Source organism: Chionomys nivalis, chromosome 4 (genome assembly GCF_950005125.1).
Source record: "Chionomys nivalis chromosome 4, mChiNiv1.1, whole genome shotgun sequence".
Lineage (NCBI taxonomy): Eukaryota > Metazoa > Chordata > Mammalia > Rodentia > Cricetidae > Chionomys > Chionomys nivalis.
Genome location: NC_080089.1, coordinates 9,914,405 through 9,938,164, shown reverse-complemented (window position 1 = coordinate 9,938,164; position 23,760 = coordinate 9,914,405). Strand labels below are relative to the sequence as shown.

Sequence of the window (23,760 nt, the reverse complement as noted above, 5' to 3'; positions counted from 1 at the left end):
AAACAAAGTAGCCAAAGCATTCATTTTTGAGATTGTGGTATTTTTGTGATAGAACTCTGTGAAATTCGTCTCTGAATTCTTCAGTTGCTTCTCAGTCACACAGAAAGAGATTAACATTGTCCTGAAATTGCATTAGTTGCTGATGGGAAACACGGAGTCAAGCACTCACGTCAACTCCCCTAGGAAGAAGGTGTTGCTTTCACGAAGAGTCCGCTGTTCATGCTACGCAGTCTCATGGCCTTGGCGTCTGTTACTCTCATTCCAGATGGGACACTACGAGCTATCATGAGGTCATTATTCCTCTTAACTCCAGATCAGTTTCAGTTTAGTCTAGCCTTGCCATGAAAGAAGTAGATTCAAAGTATAGACAGGTCATAAAGTGTTGTCTCTTGGTAAGCAGGGACCTTCATATCTGGATAAGCGGACATTCAAGTTACTCATGACACAAAAATCCCTCTCATTCATCCAGAGAGTAATTGTTTAAATTTTGTCAGTCCTTCCCCATGTGGAGTCATAGATAACAGTTACAAATAGCTGGGTCTGCTTTGTGGGAAGTTCCTGGCAACTTGCACCAAAGGGTTTTTCCATGGTTGTTTCAGTGGTTATTGCTTTTTGTTTGTGCAGGCACTGGGTTCAATTCCAGGTCAGAGGTTCCAAAGTGGCCTTTTCTTCTCTCTGTAGTGATGGCCTTTGTAAGGCTCAAGGGGAACCCAGCTCTACGAATAACGGCAGTGTGAACAACAAGGGATGTCCACTATAATCCAGTTCACATCTTATGTTCTTTAACCAGCTCACCAAATAAAATTCGACTCTGGACTGTGGTTTTCGGGGCCTTGCTTCTGTGACTGTCATGGGTACCTCTGTCATGTGCTGCTTTCTGTGCATGTCCTCCAGGCTGGCCACCTGTCCATGTACTCGGCGTGACAAGCATGCATGCCCTGCTTAGGGCATTTGTCCCCGATCTTCTTTCCACCTGGGAAGCCTCCAGAGCTTTGAGTACAGTACAGCTTGAGGAGTGTGTGTGTGTGTGTGTGTGTGTGTGTGTGTGTGTGTGTGTGTGTGCGTGTGGAGTGTTATAGCTCAGGCCACAATTCTATGGTGCTTCCTCACTGAGACCTTTGCTTTCCAGCCGGCTTGTTTTATTTATTTCTTTATGTGAGTCTTGAAGCTGTGTTTCAGGAAGAGAAGCCAGCAGCAATCTGAGAAGACTGTGGATTCTGCATCTTAAAGTCTTCTCTACCATCCTATCAGTAGCAGCCTGTTACACAGGAAGGGAGACAGCTATGGTCAACCATTCTAAACTCTCAGAGAGTCTCATGGTGGCCCCCTCGTTAGTTGGTCTGTCTGGTCTCTGAGGTACCCAGCCTCGGTGTTTTTCTCCTTAGTGTCTCCTCTCTGCACCACGGGGCCATCAAGGTACCCTTCCTTCTTGTCCTGAATCTAGATACTGTCGTTTTCATTTCACTGTCTCCTCCCCCAGCCCAGGTCAGCAGCAGGAGGTTGAGCCTCACATTGCATTCCTCTGATCTTTACTTCCCAGGCTAAAGTAGCACCATCCTGTCATCTTTCTGTTTTGTTTTCTTCCTGGTCCCTGTCCTTATTTCCTATCACTTTACGTTTTTTTTCACATTTGACTATCTTCCTGAGCTTTAATATACATACTGCATGAGAGGAAGGACATTGTCCTTCAGAGGTTTTGCTTACAATAGCTGATTTACATTTATTAACTCAGGAATTGGTGGTTGAAACATTGTAAGCTAAAACCCCAAATACGTTGACTTTGGTTTACTACACTTAATTTACAATTAACTGAATCTCACCTGGAAGGTTATGACATGTAGTTTACGTGTTCTTCTGGTTGCACAGTAAGCTTCACATTTTATATCATTTGCCATCTTACTAACTGATGGAGGAAAGTGCTGCCCACCGTGGCCAGTACAATCTTAGGGAGGTAACTCAAGAAGGTAGCTAAGGTGAGGTGGCGGCAAGCCAGAGAATGAGCCAGCAAGGAGCCAGTGTTTACTATGGTTCCTGCTGTGATCTCTTGGCTGTGAGTGACCTACCTGATTTTAGGTAATCCTGCATGGAATAGTAAGTGGCCTTGCCTTGAGTCCCTGCCCTCCCTCAGTGACAGACTGAAATCTGGAAGTGTAAGGTGAAATAAGCACATGATTTCTCTAAGTTGCTTTTTGTCAGAGTTTTTTTTTTCACAGCAACAGAATAAAACCAGGGCATTCTTGGTATGAAGCTTTCTTCCCTGTTACAGGGGCGATTGTCTTTCCAAACACTGACTCAAAGTGGATTGGCAGCAAATCAGGAGATACCAGGCAAGCTGCATGTTCCAGGGCAAGAATCAGGGCCTTCACAAAGGGGCCATTGTCACGGTGAGGGTTTAAAGGCAAACTCGATGCCCCCTCATTGCAGGTGGATAGGCTGTAGGTTCCCAGAGGATGTCCTTGGTGAGGGGCTTCAGTGAAGAGACAGGATGTTAAGGTCCTGCCTAGTTCAATAAGCGCACTAGAATAAAGGCAAAACAAGGCAGGAGAGCCCCAACTTGAGCCTGTTGGAGTTGCTGAAGAAGTAAACAAACTATGTCAATGTTTCTATTCGGCCTCTGTTGATATGGTCCCGTAAGAACAAGGGTAGACTCTTCCCTTGGCCTCTGTTGATATGGTCCCGTAGGAACGAGGGTAGACTCTTCCCTGACTGGAAAGCATAAGGGTGACAAGAAGCTGTGTTTTTCATGACTCATTCTTCCAAGATCGTTTACATGCCTAATTGAGTTACTGGCACAGGGTAGCAAGGCATCGTCCAACGATAAGCATGCCATTGCTTATTCAGCCCCAGTAAATGTTTAGGGTCAGATTATTCTCCCAGAGAGCATCTAGTTTGCCTGATCTCCCTGCCCCATTCAGGCTGCTTACTCAAGATCCAGTTCTGAATGGTTACAAGAACTGAAAAAGAAGCAGTACATTCTAGAAGGTAATGCTAGAAGATCATGACTTTGACCACCCCAGTAGAAAGTGATCAACATTCATTATAGGCCAGGGAAATTTCCCCCCAAAGTCTCAAAGGGAATCCATATAATTAGGCTTTATTCTTTTTAATGGTTCATAAAAAAAAATTCTGTACTCAATCAGTATGTACATAAATGAGATACTCTTTGAGGCTGAAGCTGGCATTTGAGTATAAAAATGCTATTAGAATACACAAAGGTGGATCCCAAACTAGGCCTATTCTCATTTAATTTAATAGGGGGTAGCTCAGCCGGTAGAGTACATCTTGGTACACAAAACACCCTTTTTATCAGTTCCAAACTCTGGATAAGCCAGGTGTGGTGACAAAAGCCAACAATTTTAACCCAGGAAAGGAAGGGAAATCCGAAGTTCAAAGTTAGTCTTGGTTACTGAGCTAGGTGAAGGGCACCATGGGCTCCCCACTCCATGAGATCATGTCTCAAAATAACTACATTCCCTGTCTACTGCTTAAGAAAGAAAGTGGGAAGCACGCATGTGTGACTGGAGAATTGACAGGTTCATAGCCGTCTTCCAGAGCAGTGAGCTGGTTCGTATCATCTGGCAATCCCTGAAGACTTAAACCAGAAACATTAAGGGTAGATCAGGTAGATGGGAATGGGGCACGCGGACCTGGGAAGGAAAGGTCACTGTGAACTAGGCCCTATGGGTCATGTGTCCGTTCTACTTTGGATGTGAGATGACTTTCATTCAGTGTGTCAGAAGATGGGGAAGTTACGAGGCCTAGGACCAGCTCCTTCACTGAGGACCTTTGGATGTTGACCTAAGAGTTGATCAAAGCTGAGAACCAACCATTCTTCTTGTTTAGATACCACTGTGATCTCTGTGGGAAATCAAGTACAGGCGGAGGAGGTGTGTGTGAAAGTTCATAGTGGAGATGCAGAAGGATGCTGCTTCAATCCCACAGACATCATATAACGGGGTGCATGTAATCCCACAGACATGTAATGAGATGCATGCAATCCCACAGACATGTAATAGGATGCATGCAATCCCACAGACATGTAATAAGATGCATGTGTGCCAAAGGAGATGTGTTGGAAGGAGAGGCAATAGGCTTGGGTGTCTGGACAGGTTATTGGTTCTGGTATCCTTCACTAGGTGGTGTCTGAAGTTGTTGTTGTTTTCAAGACAGGTGTTGTCTGTGTGGCCTTGCCTGTCCCAGAACTCACTCTGTAGTCCAGACTGAACTCGAACTCACAGAGATCCACCTGCCTCTGCCTTCTGCAGTTAAAGGCATGCACCATCACTGCCTGGCTCCTGGAGGGGAACCTTGAGCATCAGTTTAACTAGTGCTGATCTGAAAGTGATTCAGACTGGAGGTTAAGACCAAAAGGGATGAGAAGTTAATGATATGTTAGTAACTGGCTGTGTTTTCTCTTGGGGTCTGCAGATAAGGAAACGGAGTGTTGTTTCTCTGTTGCCTGCCATTCTTGTGAAGAGGCTCTGTGTTGTATTGGCGAATCACTTAGACTTCTCATGCAGAAGGGGCTGAAGGAATTTTCTCATTGAATTGGTCAAAAAAGGGATTTGGACAGCTGTCGAGTGTGGAAAACTGGCAGGTAGTTTATGGGTAGATCTGGATTTTAAGAAGACCAGGGACAAGGGTTACAACACATGGAACTTATTTATGAGGTAATCCTTAGCCATGACTGAGAGCCTGGGCTCAAATGCCTGGGAAAGTTGAAAGAAAAAAAATCCTGCAAGATAAATCCTATCGTTTGCAGATTTGCTGGGCTTGGGTAACTCCTGTTGCTCAGGGATTTCTGCCCCTCTCTATTAGAGAGACGGACTCGTTTGTTGACTTTTCCCTGTTTTTATTTTTTAACAACACAGAAATTCAATCGGTTTGCTGATTTAATTAAGGAATTATTTATTTAGAAAGATTATTTTCTCTTCCCCATGGCTTCAATAGATGTGTAAAATGCCTCAAAGCAGACACTGCAGGGGTAGTTTATAGCACAGCCATGCTCTGCGCATGCACGTGTGCTTGGGCGCTTGCTCTTGGCCTCTGCTGTGATGTCCTGTGCTGTAGTCTTTAACTATAAAGTTCTAATTATGAAGTTTCCTGTGTTTACATCAAGAGAGCGTGTGACATAAATATCCCATGGAAGTGTTCTTTCAGGGAGACTGAACCAAGAATGGGCTGTATTCTTATGGTTGTTTTTAATGGGTACCCCCTTATTCCCTAATTTTCCAAACTTTAATTGGTACAGTTGCCTATGGGAAATACTTCTCCTTGAGATGAATCACTGTCTAGAGGTTTCCTTAACCTCCCTGGAGCCATGCAGATTCTTACCCCACTGATATTTTATTGCAACTGCTCCATAAGCCAAGAAAATCATTATTATTCCACTCAGCTTGACTTTTTTTCATATATATAAACACGGATTCAGCACCGCATGAACCTGTAGTTTGGAATACATTCAGCAGGACATAACTTTCAAAATGATTTATGACTGGGGATAAACCATGTATTTCAAAGTTGAAAAATTCTGACAGCAATATGTAAGCTCACCAATCAAGTTCCATGGCTCTTTTGTTTTTTAATTGTTACTATTATTAAATATTATGGTTTGGGGTATACTGAGCCTTCATGTAATGACATTGGGGAGCAGAATTTGTTTTTGGCCCTGTAGCAAATTCTTTATTCCAAGAAGTGTTCTAATGTACATTGCTAGGATAGTTAGCAGTTTAGAGGCTGACTCAGACTGACTTCAAACTCTGGCTTCGCTGCTTAGGGGGTATTGGTGACCTTAGGTAAATTATTTTATTTCTTTGGTTTTCAGCACTCTTACATGTGAGATGGGGATAATAGTTGTACCTCTCATCCCATAGAAAGCTCAGGATGCTGCTGCCTAGAGACTCTAGAATACTGTTGCAGTTTTCCTGGAGAGGCCAGCTTGTTCAGTTGTTCCCTTTAGGCTTTCCGGCCGGATGCTCTGGAACTGTCCTATCAACATATTGTTTCCCATCCTAAGATTGGTTATTTTCTCAAGAAATGCTTATTTGGCTCCAGGTAGAAGTGTGCTAAATAAAGTTAAGCCTTGCCACAGAGGCACACATGTATAATACCTACATGCATGTGATAAGCATGACGTGTAGCCCTTGCTGGTTGCCACAGTGCAGCCCTTGCTGAGTGCCACAGTGTAGCGCATGCGCAAAGGTTGAGCACGGGAGTTTGTCCTAGCACATCCCAGCCTGACAGAGCTCCCAGAACTTCCTGCTCTCTCCCTTGGCAGGTAGTTTCTGTTTCCTCTACATGCAGCTCTGTCCTGCTGATTCCCATGTTCTTGGTGCACATCTCTACACTGACATCCTGCATCCCTCAGACTGCAATAAATAGCTAAGGAATCTCCCAAGCAGTAGGATTGTGTTCATCTTTCTTGAGGTTTAAGCCATTTGAATGACCCAAATATTATACAGCTGTGATTAAAATATGCTAACTCCTAACTACTAGGATGTAATTGCTGCCGCAACACTATGACTCTGGGGTTTAATTGGTCAATTTTCTTTCTTCCTACTTGCTTGTGGAGGCTGTCAGAAACTTATTTAAAATAATAACTTAGCAGCTTCAATCAAACGAGCAATTTTATGCCAAGGGCATTCTTTGTGATGGCTAGAAGGAAGGGCACAGCAAATTACCAGGAGAAATAGCATTCAGGTGCACAGCTGCTGGCTAAAGGTTTGTGAATATACTGAATTATATAAGTTCACTTATTTGTTGAAACTCTCTCCTCCTGTCCTCATATATAAAGCCATTTTCTTTGAACTAAGTTAGTGAACGAAACACACACACACACCACAAACACATACACACAAACACAGAGAAATATGCTGAAGGCTACAATGAGCGCATCTCAGGGTACATTGTGCTTCTGGGTTTTGAGGTCCGGAGATGGGTGGAGATCCGTCTTTTAGGAGCCTGGGGTGTTGATATACCCAGGCTGACTGTTAGGGATTATGATTGGCCACCTCATGTAGTGTTAATAAGCAAGCAACAACACTGGAATCTAATAGTGGCGCCACCAGAGGCATGCAGGCCCAATAGGTCCCGGAATGTCAAGTACTGAATAGAGTCACCTTACCAATAGCTACAAAGAGCCCTTTTCCTGAACAGGGCAGGAGGGCCCATTCAGTCTGCTGAGAAGAATCACAGAGATCACAACATTTCTTATCTCTCTGCCTTGAGAACTTGGGTTCTGAGTGGTGTGCACGAAGCCCCTTTGGGATGGCCTTTGAGTTCATACCATCTTTTTAAAGTCTGTGAAAATCCGAAGTGCATACTCTGTTCAAAATTGGAGGAAAGTATCAAAGTAGACACAGTTACAGATGGTCGGACTAATTATTGTCAGTAGGCTTTATGGCGCCAATTCGAATTTCAACTCTCGTGTGTCTTGTTATTTCTAGCTGGAAAGCAACCCAGCTTTCTTTTTTCTCGGATTCCTTTAAAGTACCATTGTTTTCCATTTATACACTAGGAGACAGTCACCAGTCCAATGACAAAGCAGATCCAGGGTAGGAGAGGACCCCCCCCCCCCCCCCCCCCCGCCATTTTGCAGCTGTAGGTACTGGAGTTACAGGTTCGTGGAACAAGAGTTTCCCCAGTGCTTCCGGGCTTTAAGGGCCCATTTGCTCTGGCACTGGCTCTCATGCTGCCCACGCTAGCCTCACCGTCATGCTCTTGTCTGAACCTCCTGAGTGCTGGGACTATGGACACGCAATGCTGCATCTGACTCATTTGTATTCTGTTGTTAACCTCCCCCTCGGGATTGAACTCACCGGAAAACAGCAGCATCAGTTCAAAGAAGTACTTTGGGGTTGAAATATCTCAACACTCATAGCATTTCATCTGGTATAGCCTAGAGTTAAGATAATCAAATCAGAATATTCGAACATCTGTGATCTACTTTCTTCTGTTGATTCTTTTATGGTTGAATGATTCTTTTCTTTCTTTACCATATGAGGACAGATGATTTTACTGAGGAGGAGCAAGCTACAATTAGACTCATGTTCTTTAGGAGAAGTCGTACACCCTAGAAGCAGAGCTTGCAGCCATTTGTCCCTGGCGACTGTTCTTGTGCAGTCATGAAGCCTGCCATTAAAGATGTGCTAGTGAGAGGCCCCTTTTCCATTTGAATCACATTGCCAGAATCTTCTATACTTTTAAGAAGTGGCATGGGTGTAAATACACCCCATTTGATCAGCATGCCAAAGTGGATTTACTGGGAAGCAGTTAATGCTTCATAAATCTTAACAAACTTATGATAGACACTTATGTAACATTGAATTTCTGTAAATAAGCTATGAAATAAAGTCCTGTCGTCATCTTCATTAGCCTGCTTTGAGTAACGTGTTCGATGTTGCACAGCTTCAAGGTGTAGGCTGAGAACAAAGTTCACATAGGACCTGGAGCTAAAGTCTGAGTGTGACCTTGCCCATCTTTTGAGAAAGGGTGGATTTATGGACATGGTTCTCCAAGCATTAATTTCTTTTCCCAATATATTCTTACAGGAAATGAGTATTGTTACTAGCAAAAATAGATTTAAATGAAAAACATTATTAATTTAAGTCAGAGTTGATGCTGAACAGGATGTCGGGAGTCAGTGGAACACTGGCCTGAACTGGAGAGTCAATATTCAAGTACTGAAGTAACAAGTTTCACTGAAGTAGGAATTAATTGGCTGGCTGTGCTACCCAGACAGCTTGCATAGCTTTTCTTTTGAAAGATATAGATAGGTGTTTTCATTGTCATTTGCTGACATTAGAAGACATAAAATAGCTGGAGGTGGTGGCGCACGCCTTTAATCCCAGCACTTGGGAGACAGAGGCAATTGGATCTCTGTGAGTTCGAGGCCAACCTAAAATGCATTTCATTTTTGAGATCTGATCACTTACTATAGGTAAGTCCTGTCCATATGCTTTTCTTCCATACTGTGAATGAATTTTTATCTTTTAGTTATGGTTTAGAAGTACAATAGATTTAGTTGGTGCCCTGGGAAAGGGTTTCAGTTTTTAACTGTAGAAAGTTGAGTTTAGCTGGGTGGTGCTTTTCTTTAATCCTAGGCAGGTGGATCTCTGTGAGTTCATGGCCAGTCTAGTCTACAGAGTTCCAGGACAGCTAGGGCTGTTACACAGAGAAACCCTGTCTTGAAAAACAACAAACAAGCAACAGCAACAAAAGGCAAAGAAAAACGGAAAAGAAAAAATAAAATTAGTGGATGCCCTAGGGGTAAGCCTTAGTGTAGACACTCACACCTTACCAGCACTTTTCGTGAAAGATGCTGAGGAGGAAAAACTGGGAAGGATTTGGAACAAGGCAGAAGAAGGATGCTGGTTTGTCATCCCAAATGGGAGCTCTGGTGTGGTCCGTCCCAGTTGTAAATACCACTGGGAAAAGAGTCCACTATTGTTGGGGAGACTGTAGATGTCTTCAGCATTCATTGTGCTGCGTCCTCTCAGCAGTGTGTCTGCATGAGCCACCTTCTGTGCATGGCTGGCTGTATTCATAATGTCACTGGACAGTACTTCTACAGTGAGGTGTACACACTCATGTTTCTTGTTCTAAGTGGCATCGTCTGTTAGAGCCTCCCAAGCAGCTACTCTGACTGTCCTATAGAGCATCTTTATAGAATTGCTTCAGATCTGTGAGTGGTTTGGGTCTGTGAAAGTCTGAGGTAGTAACATCTTGTTATTATTTAGAAAGTTACAGGATAATGACATGCAATCAGTACAGTTAATGCTAAACTGTGGCTAGAACCAATAGCACTGGTTTTCCACCAGCTCGTGGCGGGAGAGAGGGGAGTAAACATGTAAGGAATCTTTAAGATTCCTTCCATTCAGTGACTCTTGTTTGGCTGACGACTGCCCAGTAGTGAAAAACAGGAGCAGTCACTCATGTAGATGACACTTGACCGTTCAAGGGCTATAGAAAATTGGATTATGTATGTGTGGAGGGAAGGAATAACAGTATTTCTAGAGGCTCTTCCTTCCTAACCACACACAAACAGAAGCAGCCTTGGCTGCGGAATGGTGTCTGGAATCACTGCTGCTGGTTATCAGAATCACCACAAACAGCAAAAGGCAAAAAAGAAGTAAACTTTCACAGACCCAAACCACTCACTCACTGTTTGATTTAAAGTCATTTACCCCACAGTTATAGGACTCTGTAGAAATCACAATGGCGGAGTGGATTTACTAGGAAGAAGTAATGCTTTATAAACCTTAATAAACATTATAGGCATAAATATAAAGATTTAATTTCTTTGAAGAAGGTAAAAAAGGAAATCCTGTTATCATCTTCATTAGGCCGAGTTTGAGTAACTTGTTCAATATTGCATAGTGTCAGGGTGTAGGCTGAGAACTGACTGAGTTCACACAGGGCATGGGGTTGGAGTCTTTTATCTGATTTGCTTCTCTTTTACTGAAAATAAGTGAAGTCACCCTTAAAATATTTTGAAGTTAATTATGAGCCAATATCTATAAAGATAAAGCTAAGGTTTATGTAATAAGTAAGGATTATTAATGTCAAAATTACCAAGTTAGATTTTTTAAGACTTTAAACCCTCACAAATATTTATCAAGAATATTAAGACTGCTTTTGTATTTTTCCTAAAATACCCTTGCAAGGTCTTATAAAATCAGATGATTCACAGATATGGGATCTAGATCCACCTGAACTCTATACTGTGTGACCTGATACATTTGCACTTCCAGGGCGAATTTTAGTAGATGTTTGTTTCCTTCCTTCCTTCCTTCCTTCCTTCCTTCCTTCCTTCCTTCCTTCCTTCCTTCCTTCCTTCCTTCCTTCCTTCCTCCCTCCCTCCCTCCTTCCCTCCCTCCCTGCCCCCTTCCTTCCTTTTATTCTTCCTCATTCACCTCCTCTTTCCTTCTATTCCTCCTCCTTCTTCACAGTGGGAGAACAGATCATTCATTTTGTTACTAGACTCTTCTTTCTTGCTTTCTGAAAGTTGTGGGGTATGTGTGTCTGTGTGTGTGTGTGCATGCACATATGCGTGCCATGTGCATATGTGTCATCCATGCACGTATGTTTCAGCATGCTCAGGAGTCTCTGTCTCCGTTAGTTCAGTTCCTGGCACTCGCATCTTGCATGCCCTTGCAGTAGTTTTGCTCATCTACCTTTGCAGAAGCTATCTGTTTTCGAGTTCAAATGACTCCCCTCTTGGAAGATGGAGATTAAGCACTCTTTGTTGAAATGAAATCAAGTACTGTTTTAGTTAGGGTGAAAATAACAGGAGAGCCTTCAGGCAAATTCCAAGCACAAGGAAACTCATTAAGTAAGAGAATTCAAGCCTTATTTTATTTCGTGCCCATGGGACTCTAATGGCCTAGTGGCAAACAGAAGAGCTCTGCCAGTTTTAGGATGGTGCTCAAACTGGTGACATTACACCAATGTAATTAAAAGTATCTGTAAATTTAATTTAATACTCAAGATGCTGTTTTCTTAGTTAAAACTTGGAAGAAATATAAACATTCCATCTAGAGTTTCAGTAAAATAAGTACTTATTTTGATATTACCCACATTGTTGTTAACAGCAAGTGAAATCATACAGAAAAACCACTTCATTATTAGGTTAAAAAATACAATAGAAAATGTAAGATGTTTTTATAGAAACAGATCAGAGGATAAAAACTGCATTCAATAACTTGAAGGTATGAGACTGTTTTCAATATTATTGGCATGAAATTGTGCATAATTTAATATATGTGCGTTTTTATTTTCAGATTCAAAATGCTAATGATGTATTAATTGCACCCCTTGAGAAATTTCGAAAAGAACAGATCGGCGCAGCTAAAGTAAGTGTGGCTTTTCCCTTATGCTTCAGACATTCTCCCGATGATTAAAGGCGGTATAATATCAGATGGTAACATTTTGAAGTTAGAATAACCTTTTAGAATATTTTATGTGTTTAAAATGACATCATTTTAACTGATGTTTTTTAAAGAGCTATTACAGTGCTGGAATTCTTTTAAAAATTATATTCATTTCTTCTCCTGAATATAGAGTACGGCTGTGTGCTATGTGGGTTTCTCCTGTCCTGCAGTGTAGGGAATATACCTTTGGAAGACAGGATGAGAATGAGAGTCTGTAAAATTAAAAGAAGCATATCCTTACTGGAAATAAAATAAAAATTAGATTTACTAGGTACTGAAAAATCCATCAATGACTTAAAAAGAACTTTTATTTCTCTTTGAAATGTTTTTCCATGATGAAGGTTTTGTGGGGAAAGCTTTAAATATATTTGACAGAAAGCCTTTGCATTGGTAATCATTGATTATGGGCCAGCCAAATTTTCTCCGAGTCTAATTTTGAAATTGACTTGAATCTACTCTCTTTAACTTTTTAATATTTGCATATTTATGCATTATTATTTATTTGTGTCTGCTCACACACATACCGTAGCATGCAGAGACCTGAGGACATCTTGCTGGAGTTGCTTTTCTTCTTCTACTGTGAGTCCCGGGGATTGAACTGAGGCAGTCAGCCTTGCCAGCAGGTGTTTTTACATGATGAGCCATCTCACTGGAGTCTACTGTCTTAGACTTACATTTTCCTTACTTGCTCAACATGTAAATACCTAAAATGTGAGATTTTTACCACAGAAACCACTATCTTTCACCCTGCCCCTTTTTTTGTAAATTTTATTCTTAGACAACTTTAGACGTGTTTGTGTGTGTGTGTGTGTGTGTGTGTGTGTGTGTGTGAGTGATATTATTCTCTCTTCCCCTCCCACTGAACTCTCAGCTTGCCCCCTCCTGCGTTTACCCCTGGTCTTCTCTGTGTTGGGCTTTGATGTAGTCAATCAATGACAACCGTCTTCCTCCATTCCAGCAGCGGTGTTTATTCTTCAGTGGGTTTTCTTGGTCCCCTCTCCTCCATCCTTTTTGGCTGGAATAATGTAATATCTTACTCATTGATCTGCACATCCCCATTTTAATCTTGTCCTGCTGGATCATGCCATTCTTTCTCTCAGGAGACCTCCAGCAGTTGTGGCTTTAACAGAATATGTAATCCTAATACTATCTTACACAAGTTGGCCCCCTGCTATATTTTACTGCAGAAACAGGTGTTAGCTTGCCTTCCTCTGAATGCACCTGAGTGTCCATATTCTTGCTCAGTCCTTTCCCTCTCCCTGGAATATTGCTTATCCTCCACCTTGAAGTCCTGGTGATGACTCCCACCATATGGCAGCGCCAGGAAGCAGACTTCCTCATTCAGGCCTTTCCGATGCTCTTTTCTCATCTTCAAATGATATTTCCCCTTTTCCTAGGTCTGAGTAGTTCTAAGCCTGGTGTGCCATAATAAGTCACCAGTGTTTGTCTTGAATTAGAGTGTTGCACACACATCTCTGTCCATTTAAAGCAGATTTCACATAAAGTGCAAATCAGAAGCCCTTCTGTTAATTAACTCAGAAAATATTTACTATTCTCATGGTTTGCCTTCCTGAGAAGTCTAATATTAAGGAACACAGCTGGAAAGGGGGAGTTGTGATTCTTATCCTGTGTCCCTTACATCTTGGTGGACAACAGACACCAAAGCCACAAGGGGAGGATGATGTGTAGGTTTCTCTGAGTGGACATCAGTGGTGTGGACCTGAAGCAAACCCGTTTCCCTGCAAGGGCTCCACTTCCGTGCTGATGTTCCTGTGATTGGAGACGGAGCCTCACGAGCATCCCCTCCCTGGTCTAACATATTTCAGGTTTACCCAGACCGGCTTGCAAGAAGTCATTTCAGTTGAGGGTTGCTGCTTTCTCCCAGGAAGGCTAACGTTAGCTGAGGCTGCAGAAGCAGGGGCAGTAACACACACAGTTTTGTTTTCCGAACTTCTCAGTCACTGCATAGAACAACTGAGCACACACAAGAGGGTATATGATATTATGCCGTCATCCACTGGCTGGGATGTCAAATGTGCAGCCAATGACGTTGCGAGGGGGAATACTTGGTCGTCTGTCGTCCTAATTCTGTTTCATGTGCCTGGTTCTTTTCTTCTAAGTTGCTAAGGGATCTTCAGAAAGGGGAAAGCGAATTAAAATCCATTGCTGGTGTGCATGGTATGTTAGTTTTCTCCTGGGGACGTGAAGCAAGCATAACTGGGGGTATTTATCTCATACGTGGGGGTATTTATCTCACGTGTTGCGTCTCTGCCTGTTTATTTGAGGACTTCTCACTTGGCATGTAAATCTAATTGTCCAGAGGACCCTGAAACTTTTCAATCCGTCCAGTGGAATTTCTCACAAGCATTTGGGGTCAATCAACCAGCAGGAATAGGAAGACCATAATATGGATGAACCTTGCCTCTTACACAGCAGTCAGCTAACTCTCCTCCACCCTCCCCTCAAGAGGAGTGGAAAACGCTGAATCAGGCATCTTTGGCCTCACAGTCAGATGACACTGTCCAGCTGAAGTGGATCAGAGCCCCGACCACAGACTTTTATTCTGTCATGTGCTCTGTGGAGCTTTGAGACACCTGATCCTCCACTGTGGAAAATGGGGCTCTTAGTTGTGGGAAGGAGACAGCCCGGGCTGGAGAGAGGCATTTGAGGAGATTAACGCTGGGTGATTGAACTAAGGGACGGGAGCTGGGCCCTGCTTTTCTGAGTAGCTGGAAATTAGAAGCCTTATCTATAAACAGTTGTCATGGATGTATTTATTGGAAGGTTCCTGGTCTGATAGTATTCGAAGCATTGAGTTCTACTGTAGGCCAGGCCTCTTACACATGTCAGTGGACCGGACTGAATGTTTGGTTTAATTTATCTCACGACATTGTTAGTTTAAATTCTGCAAGCATGAACTAAAACAATTATTATGAGTGACAGTTACCAGCGTGTAGATGTATCCAGAGTAGTGTTCTTATGGAGCAAGCTGAGTCACAGGCGTTGGTAGCATTTGAGGAACGAAATGACTTGTGTTGTATGTCCTTGACAGTACTGAAAATCGCCCCCTTGCTCCCAGAGGAAGCAGAGGCAATGAACACCATAGCGTCCCTTAATCCTCTTCCTGAGCAGATCCTGACTGTGAGGGTAGACGATCTGGCGACTTCCTCTTTTTTCTTTTTCAACAGCCTCTTGCTATTACCTGTTTCTGGTTCCAGGCTGACCATGAACTCTGAAAGCCCCCTGCTTCAGCCTCCGAGGGCTGGCGTAAGAGGCGACTGCCGTAGCATCTGGATGCATCTGAGTTCTTAGCAATACAGTTCAGAAAAACAGAATGGATAGCTACAGTTGTCACACATTTTAGAAATGGAAGTAACTTTAAGGAGGCCCAGGGCTCATTTCATGGAGCACCTCCATGTTGGTGCAGTGAAGATAAGAATTTTATTCCCCACACCAGCAGTGTTTTGACTCTTCCAGGCTCCCACACTGCTCTTCAGAAAATTCCTTTGAGAGATATTCAGTTTTCATTACTATTAGCAAAAGATGACTATGCCAAATACATCCTAATTACAAAAACATCTTAGGTGTGGCCAAACCTACTCATGTCCAGTCTGACCAGATAATATGATTCCCTTGCCAGTCTCTGGGATTCCCAGCACACAGTAGGTGCTGAATACTGTTGGGCCAGTCTCTGGTATTCCCAGCACACAGTGGGTACTAAATACAGTTGGGCCAGTCTCTGGGATTCCCAGCACACAGTGGGTACTAAATACAGTTGGGCCAGTCTCTGGGATTCCCAGCATACAGTGGGTACTGAATACTGTTGGACCAGACTCTGGAATTCCAGCACACAGTAGGTGCTGAATACTGTTGGGCCAGTCTCTGGGATTCCCAGCACACAGTAGGTGCTGAATACTGTTGGGCCAGTCTCTGGAATTCCCAGAACACATTGAATACTATTGGAATGAGCCACCCAGCAGCTATGAAATAACTACACAGAAACTGTATTAATTAAATCACTGCTTGCCCCATTAGCTCTAGCTTCTTATTGGCTAACTCTTATATCTTAGTTTAACCCATCTCCCTTAATCTGTGCATCACTACAAGGTTGTGGCCTACCAGCAAAATTTCCGCACATCTGTCTCCAGCAGCGGCTCCATGGCTTCTCCCTGACTCTGCCTTCTTTCTCCCAACATTCAGCTTAGTTTTCTTCTTCTTTTCTTCTTCTTCTTCTTCTTCTTCTTCTTCTTCTTCTTCTTCTTCTTCTTCTTCTTCTTCTTCTTCTTCTTCTTCTTCTTCTTCTCCTCCTCCTCCTCCTCCTCCTCCTCCTCCTCCTCCTCCTCCTCCTCCTCCTCCTCTTCTTCTTCTTCTTCTTCTTCTTCTTTTTTGTTTTTTTGTTTTTTTTTGTTTTTTTGAGACAGGGTTTCTCTGTGGCTTTGGAGCCTGTCCTGGAACTAGCTCTGTAGACCAGGCTGGTCTCGAACTCACAAAGATCCGCCTGCCTCTGCCTCCCAAGTGCTGGGATTAAAGGCATGCGCCACCATCGCCCGGCTCCTCAGCTTAGTTTTCCCTACCTAGCTTTGTTCTTCCCTGCTCTTCTCTATACTCAAAGCAATTCTTTATTAATCTATGGTAATCACATCACACAGAGGGGAATCCCACATCAGATAAAAGCAAGTTGAGAAATACTGGGCATGAAAGTTGGAAGCTAATTTCATTTCTGTGAGAAATGCTTTTTAAGACATTGGTTTGCATTTTGATAAATTTTGATGGAAGTCCCATGAGCACTCTTTGATTTTAATACAGACACAAACTGCAGCAGAAGACACTAAAAAGCTTAAATCCACTCCTTCACATTGGTTTCATGTTGAAGGCTGTGAGAGGACACAGACATCTCTTTGTTCTGCCTGTAGCAGGGTGTACTTCTGCTTCTCAACATCTGCTTGTTACTTTTGAATGTGCCTTGCACATGTTATTTCACTTTGTAGTACTGAGAAGAGAAACCCAGGAGGAACTCAGTTACAGCCACAGAGGCCCTCTCTGAGAGCATGACTGTGAACTGCCCTATTGTCTTGTACATGTAAGTGAGCTGAGATCATCGTGGAGAACTGTAGATGTTCTGAATGATGAAGCTTTCGCTCGTCATTTGAGTTGTTTGTGTGGTGTAAGGGACAGTCTGGAACACAGGAGGAGAGTAGTCTGGAAGGAGAGGGCTTAGGAGTCAGAGTGTGGGTTCTGCAGATCATCTCTTACATTTTTCTTTTAGTCCACGGACCCATAGATCCTGGTCTGGGATGGTTTCTCATGTGCTGGTTATGGCTGCCCAGTGGAGACTCCTCCAGCAACAACATCGTGGTTGAATTCTTTAGTCAGATAATAAGCCATTTAATAGCGTATTGAATGTACCTACAATTCTCCTTACAATTTTTTAAAAAAATTTATTTTGTTTCTAATTATATGCACAAGTGTGGGTCTGAATGTGAGTGTGTGCATGTAGGTGCGGGCATGCACAGAGGACAGAAGAGGCACTCTTCTCCCTGGGAGAAGGAGTTAGAGATGGTTGTGAGCCACCTGGCATGATCTCTGCGAGGACAGTAAACCTTGACCATTGCGTCATCTCTGCAGCTCCTCCTGTTGCATCTTTGTCAGTCGGGCACACTCCGAGTGTCTGCTTATAGTTTTAACAATGACCGTTGTCACCCTTAGCCGTAATCAGTTCAGCACTCTCCAGCCACTTTGCGTGTAAGCTCACCACTCCTCATCGTCGGCATCATAGACAGAAAACGGTTAGACTTTTCAGGGCAAGACAACTGAAGAGTGGCGACATTAGGCAAATGGGCTGAGGTGGTGTCAGATTTCAAGCAAAGATGAGGAAAAGCACATGACTGTTCAATAATACCACTATATTTGGCACATAAAAATATTTATTTTTTTAACATAATTCTTTATTGGATTCTTTGCAATTTTACATCATGGACCCCAATCCTGCTCACCTCCTAGTCTCTCCATATCCTCCCCTTACCCCTGCAGCATGCTTCCCTAAAGCCCCGCTCAAATCAATTCAAAACAAAACAAACAAAAAAAAAAAACCCACCTCGCTCTTCTGTTTGTTCAACACCTTTTCGTCCTAGTGGCATTGTGTGCTGCGATGTGTCACATAATACACCCTTTTGTACAATCAGCCCCACCCACAAAGTGTTAATTACAATGAGTCACTGGTCTGGGTCAAGGCCTCTGGCACCCATCATCACTGGTCCTCACCGAAACTCCTCTCATACATTCAGCTGTTGTCCCAGTCACGGAGATCTTGCGACTGTCATTCCGCAGAACCAGTTCCTTCACACGCTCTAGCAGGTCTCAGATGTAGTAGATGTTAGAGTGGGCCAATTGGAGAGCCAGAATGTGGGTCCGGGTGGCAGCTGAGCTGGTTTGTACAGCCCTCGGGCACCAACATGGCCACAGGTTGTGGCTTAGACCCTGGGCATCCATGTGCCTTTGGTGACACCATGGGCCATGGACATCAACATAGACCCTGGCTACAGACCCATACATGATCCTCATCAGCACCTGGGTTCTGATGTCATCAAGGCCTCGGATGGCAGCACAGGCTTCTCAAATTGGCATCACTCCAGCTGCAGGCAGGATGCCTCTTGTACACAAACCACACTCCCTATCCCATGCAGGGGCCCCAACCCCAGGCATCCTCACAACCCCCGATGGTAGCAGGCACTGTAGATATCAACACAGTCTCTGGCTATACAGTAAGACCCACACATGGCCCCTGATTGCAGATCAAGCTGACATGACTCCATGGCCCTGGTGACAAGCCAGGCAAACCAGACTGGGAGAATCCTTTTGGTGGTATGGACCTTGATCACCTAGTTAGCCACTTGGGACAGCTCCAATCCCAGGACTCCTCAGTACCCTTGGTAGTAACCGAGACCCAAGACATCTACATGAACACAGGAACAGTAGGTCCAGAGATCCAGACATGGCCCTTGTCAGCAGCCTAGGACCTGATGACACTATGTCCCCCAGTGGAAAAATATGGAAAACTATGAATTTCAATGTCATCCTTGCCCAGGGCCCATGCTAATCTCTATATTGTTCCAGTTTTTGTATGTGTGCTGTCAAAGTGAGCACTCTTCTTTTCTGTTAAGGATGGAATGATAAGTGAGCTCATATGTAGAGTGAGGTTACAGAAACCAGTGCTCTGTTGTCACACAGACTGACCTCAAACCCTAGCTAACTATAACTTGACATCAATTGTCTTCTGAACTTTAACCTCCTTCTAAATAGTAAGTACCAAGATGTCCACTGCCTTTACTTAGAGTTGATGGCAAGTGCTGACGTCATGTAAGTTTTCATTATAGCAAAATCCCTTTGTCCAATTAACAGGTCAGCATGTAGAGTACTTTATCTTTGTATCATAGAAGAGCCAATCCGAAGAAACTGCCATCATTTTTAGATGACTCATCTGAAACCTCGAAAAAGTAAGAGGCATTACCAGTAACCCGGAGGTGAGCATGTCCTCTATCTGGGACTTGTGTCCAGACCGTTTGGTACAGAGTTCTGCAATCTTGGTGCTATACTGTACCTACCTCTTTCATGACAGAATGAAGTTGTCTTGGCAGTTCATAGTATGTTCACACATCTGTACAACTCCTTGTGAGGGATCAACTCTGGTAGACCCCATCCCTACCACTGAAACCAGCCAGACGACATCACCTGAAGACAAAGTCATCTCCATGTTAGACAAGCAACACCATTCAAAGACTCTGCAAAGAGGCTGAGGAGATGGTGCAGCATTTAGATCACTTTCTGTTGTTCCCGAGGACCTGGATTCCCAGCACCCATATCGGGTGGCTCGCAAGCTTCCTGTAACGCCTGTCCCAAGGATCCAACATTCTCTTCCAGCCTGTGAGGGCACTGGGACATGTCGTGCCTTACATGCCTGAAAGTTAACGCACAAATGCATAAAATAAAATAAAAAATGACATTATGTCCTAATCTATTAGCCAATGACAAGGAAGGAACATCTATAAAGCTTATGTTCTGAGTAGGATGTCACCCAAAGTCCCTGCTGAACAATTTCCAACTTAAATGAGAAAAGAATTTAGGTGCTCACATTATAATTTAGTTGAACCTAGGTTATAGATGAAATTACTTCTGTTTTCCCCAGGAGTGATGCTTTATGTCAGTGGCTGAAGTCCAATCCCGAGGAATGTTCAGACGTTCCCATCAGTTTTATTTTTGTTTCATCCTTATGGTCCATTTTTAGGTCCAATACATAATTTTTTAAAATACTAGAACCATTTCCATGAGCCATATATAAGTTGTAGTTGGCTAATAGATATCATGAAGAGCCTTGCTGACGTCATGGTGATGTTTGTGCTGTGAGATCTTGAGAAATGCTACCATATATTAAGTTTATACATTCTAAAGTGGTCCAAGTTTGGATGGGAATCAAACTCGTTTTCTTGTAATGAAGTCTTTTTTTGGTAACAAATATGGTTTTGATAACTCAAGAAGAGAAGTTTCTTGGTAAATAGTGGCAAAATTTTAAATCTTTGTTTGTTTTGGGACAGTATCTCACCATGTACTACCCACTGGCTAGCCTAGAATTTACCATGTAGATCAGGCTTGCCTCTTCAAACTCACAAAGATAGATCTGTGATTGTATCCTAAGTGCTGAGATCAAAACTGTGCACTACCATGCCTGACTCAGCTTATGTCTTTGCTTCAGTGGGCACTAAGCCCTACAGATTTCCTTCTGGCCTCTGTATCCATAGCTGCATATATACAGTCACACACATTAAACCCTGTGTACAGATGTAAATGAAAATAAAATAAACAAGTGTTCATATCCTGCCATTTGTCACATTGTTTAATGAAATAAAACCAGAATATGAGAAACCTTTACATTAGGACTCCTTCATCCCTTGGTTAGCAGAGATTTTGCTAAGATTCTAATGAAATTTTAGATTCTTTATTCCAAAGTTCTGAGACCTTTTGGCAGATAGATCTGATCATGTCCAGGCTGTCATCCTTTCCTAGTTCTGAGTGTGTGGAAATTTGATTAGCATGCTGTCATCTATCCTGACATCGAAGCGTCTGTTTGTACTCAGCTGTTTGGTGCCAGACACGTTGCTGGCCCCAAGGGTTCACAGACATCCCGTGTTGCTGTCCTCGGTGAGCTCACTCTTCACAGAAAATCTCAGCAACAAGGAGGTGTGGTGGAGCAGCACTGATGCTGTACTTGGAGCAGACTATTTGCTAAACACAGAGGGAAGAATGAATCCATTCTGCATGATGAGTGGGGGCTGGCAAAGGCCTGTGGAACGCTGGCATCAAGCAGGTGCAGGTGTAAGCCTGGCAGAGTCCTGGGTGAAGTAAAACATGCTGGCATTCAGGAGGGAGACATGGGAAGAACATAATTTTCAAGGTAAGCCTCAGCTTAGTGAGTTTGAAGTCAAGCGGGGCTACATGAAACTCTGTCTAAAAAACTACAGCAAAATCAAACAAATGTCCAGCCCGTGCAAAGGGCAGCTAACATCCAAGGTAGCAGACGACCGAGCAATGAGGAACTGCCATGGCATGGAGTTGTTGTAATATGTCTGGGCAGCTTCCTGCACCACCAGCTTGATTAGAGCTTTTGTTCTTGTTTGTAAGTTTTTAAAATATGAACTACATTAAGAAATACGGTTTGCATATTAATTTAGAAAGTGTGTATGCTAACTGCATAAGGCTGCTGCTTCTTGGGATGGCTTTTCTGTTGTACTGTTAGAAACTGGATGTTAGTGTCAGGCAATCTATGGAGTGACTAAGCCGTTGGCTAGAACTCATGTGCGTGTGTGTGTGAGAGAGAGAGAGACGTGTAAATGAGTGAATGGGTGTGCATGTGCAGGGAGAAGGCCACTCAGGCTTGTTTCAGGTCATCGCTGTCCTTGCACTATCACTGTCCAGCTTCTAGTGAACCTCAGACCTCTGGATTCTGTCTTTCTTGAGGCTGACTTTGGGTCTCAGGCTTCCCTAGGTGTCACCTTTCCCCATCTCCGCGTTGTCCATGCAGCCCTCTGGTCACTGGCTTGCTTTGTGTGTCTCCACCATGCCATAGTTCCTGTTCCTGTAGTGAGTGTTTGAGCACAGCCTCTCCCTTGGGATTTAGTTTGGCTTGTGTTTTCGGAGTTCAGTTTGTAGTCACTTTGCTCCGTTGCCTTTGATCCTGCCGCAGGTCTGCACATGTGACAAAGGGTGGGTGACAGAGGAAGGTATCCAGGAAGCTGAGTTGGGGCAGGGTAGATAGGAAGAAAGGGTGAAGGGTGTGGAGTCCCCTTCACGGACACACCTCCAGTGACCTAAGTTCTTTCCACAGAATCCCACTTCCTAAAGGCTCCGACTTCTCCAGTAGTGTGCTGTCAAATGCTGAGAGGGTCTTTGGGAGGCATTGAGGACTGAAACTGTAACTGCCTTTTAGAAATCATACTGCACTGTCTCTTGCTCTTTGAATTGTTTAGCAACTTGCCAAAGGGAGTGTGACATATAGAGCATGCATCTATGTCCTCTGGGGTATGATTTTCGTTCTTCATTTCCAGCCATAGCAAATATCTTGAAAGACCCCCGGTAGGGACCTTCCCTCAGGTGGAGACCCCGGACCCACAGACCAGGCCGAGACCACGAGTCGGATGCAAACTGCAAGAGGTTTATTAGGTAGACACAGGTACCTGCGGGCGGCAAAGTCTTTCGGAGGACTTGCGCGCCTGCAGACTGGGAGGAGGACTTTTTATAGGAAAGAGGGCAGCAAAAAGCAATTTACAGAAGCAGAAGCGTGGTTATCAGAATGAGGCGGGGGGCATGAATGGTTTTCCTCTCCCAGCATGGATGTCTGGCAGCAGACATCCTGCTCTTATCTTATAGGTATCCTACTTTGAAGTCATCCTGCTTTGTAGATGTCCTATCTTATAGATATCCTGTTTTCCTCTCACGAGAGCAGGCTAGCTGCTGATCCTGAGAATCTTTCAAGCAAACAGGACGTTCTCCCGGGGAGCCTGCTAGCTGCGGGTTCTGAGGAGGGGGTCTGTAGGGTCTTTCAATCTCTGTGATAGACCTGGGTGGCTGCTCTCTCTTCTGCTCAAGGTAGCTTTTCCCCCTTGTAGAACTAATGGTCCAGTTGTTTCTTGTGATTATTCCAGAGATGAATTTCATGTTTTAAGGAAGAGGTTAACTGCTACAGGCCAAACAAATTGCTTGTGTGTGTGTGTGGCCCATGAACAGTTAGTACATTTCTCATATTTGTTATAATTTAAAGAATAATATTTTGTATCAGGTGCAAATTACATGAAAGTCAGATTTAATATCCAGCAATGAAACCCTTGTTGGAATCTAGTATCATCCATTTTTCTAATTTTTTCCCAACTTTTCCCATTCCATCAGCCAAGTTGAGTAACTGTGGAAGATAGCACGTGACCCACAAAGAATGAAGTATTTACTCTCTGGCCCCTTATTGGGGGAAAAAAGACCACACCGTAAAATAAATTTCAATTTTCATTTCAGTAATAACTTCCAGACTTAATATTCTTGGTGATTTGGCATCTGTATTTTTCTATTCTGTGTTGTGGTAACAAAATAGCCAAGCCTGCTTACAAGCTAAAGGAACTTATTGGGTTCATGATTCTAGCTGGAAAGGCTCAAAGAGACTGTGCTGGTTGCCTCACTATGCCTGCCTGGTTGTATCACAGCATGTCAGATTGACAGAAAGGGAACCAGACAAGCACAGGAAAGTACCTGTAGGAAGGGAGCCAGAGAAACACAGGAGGGATGCCCGTGCCAC

The 23,760-nt window shown here is 43.5% G+C and overlaps 1 protein-coding gene and 1 non-coding gene across 2 annotated transcripts in view; one reads left to right on the top strand and one right to left on the bottom strand.

The window, feature by feature from the left end:
- Positions 1 to 23,760, top strand: part of Arhgap42 (Rho GTPase activating protein 42) — a 220,821-nt gene that overhangs the window by 111,535 nt on the left and 85,526 nt on the right. Inside the window, exon 4 of the mRNA XM_057768277.1 lies at positions 11,781 to 11,852. Within this exon, the coding sequence (XP_057624260.1) occupies positions 11,781 to 11,852 (72 nt within the window). The remainder of the gene's footprint in view (positions 1 to 11,780; positions 11,853 to 23,760) is intronic.
- Positions 18,972 to 19,073, bottom strand: LOC130874066 (U6 spliceosomal RNA). The gene has a single exon (XR_009057106.1). It is a non-coding gene; the product is annotated as a U6 spliceosomal RNA (small nuclear RNA).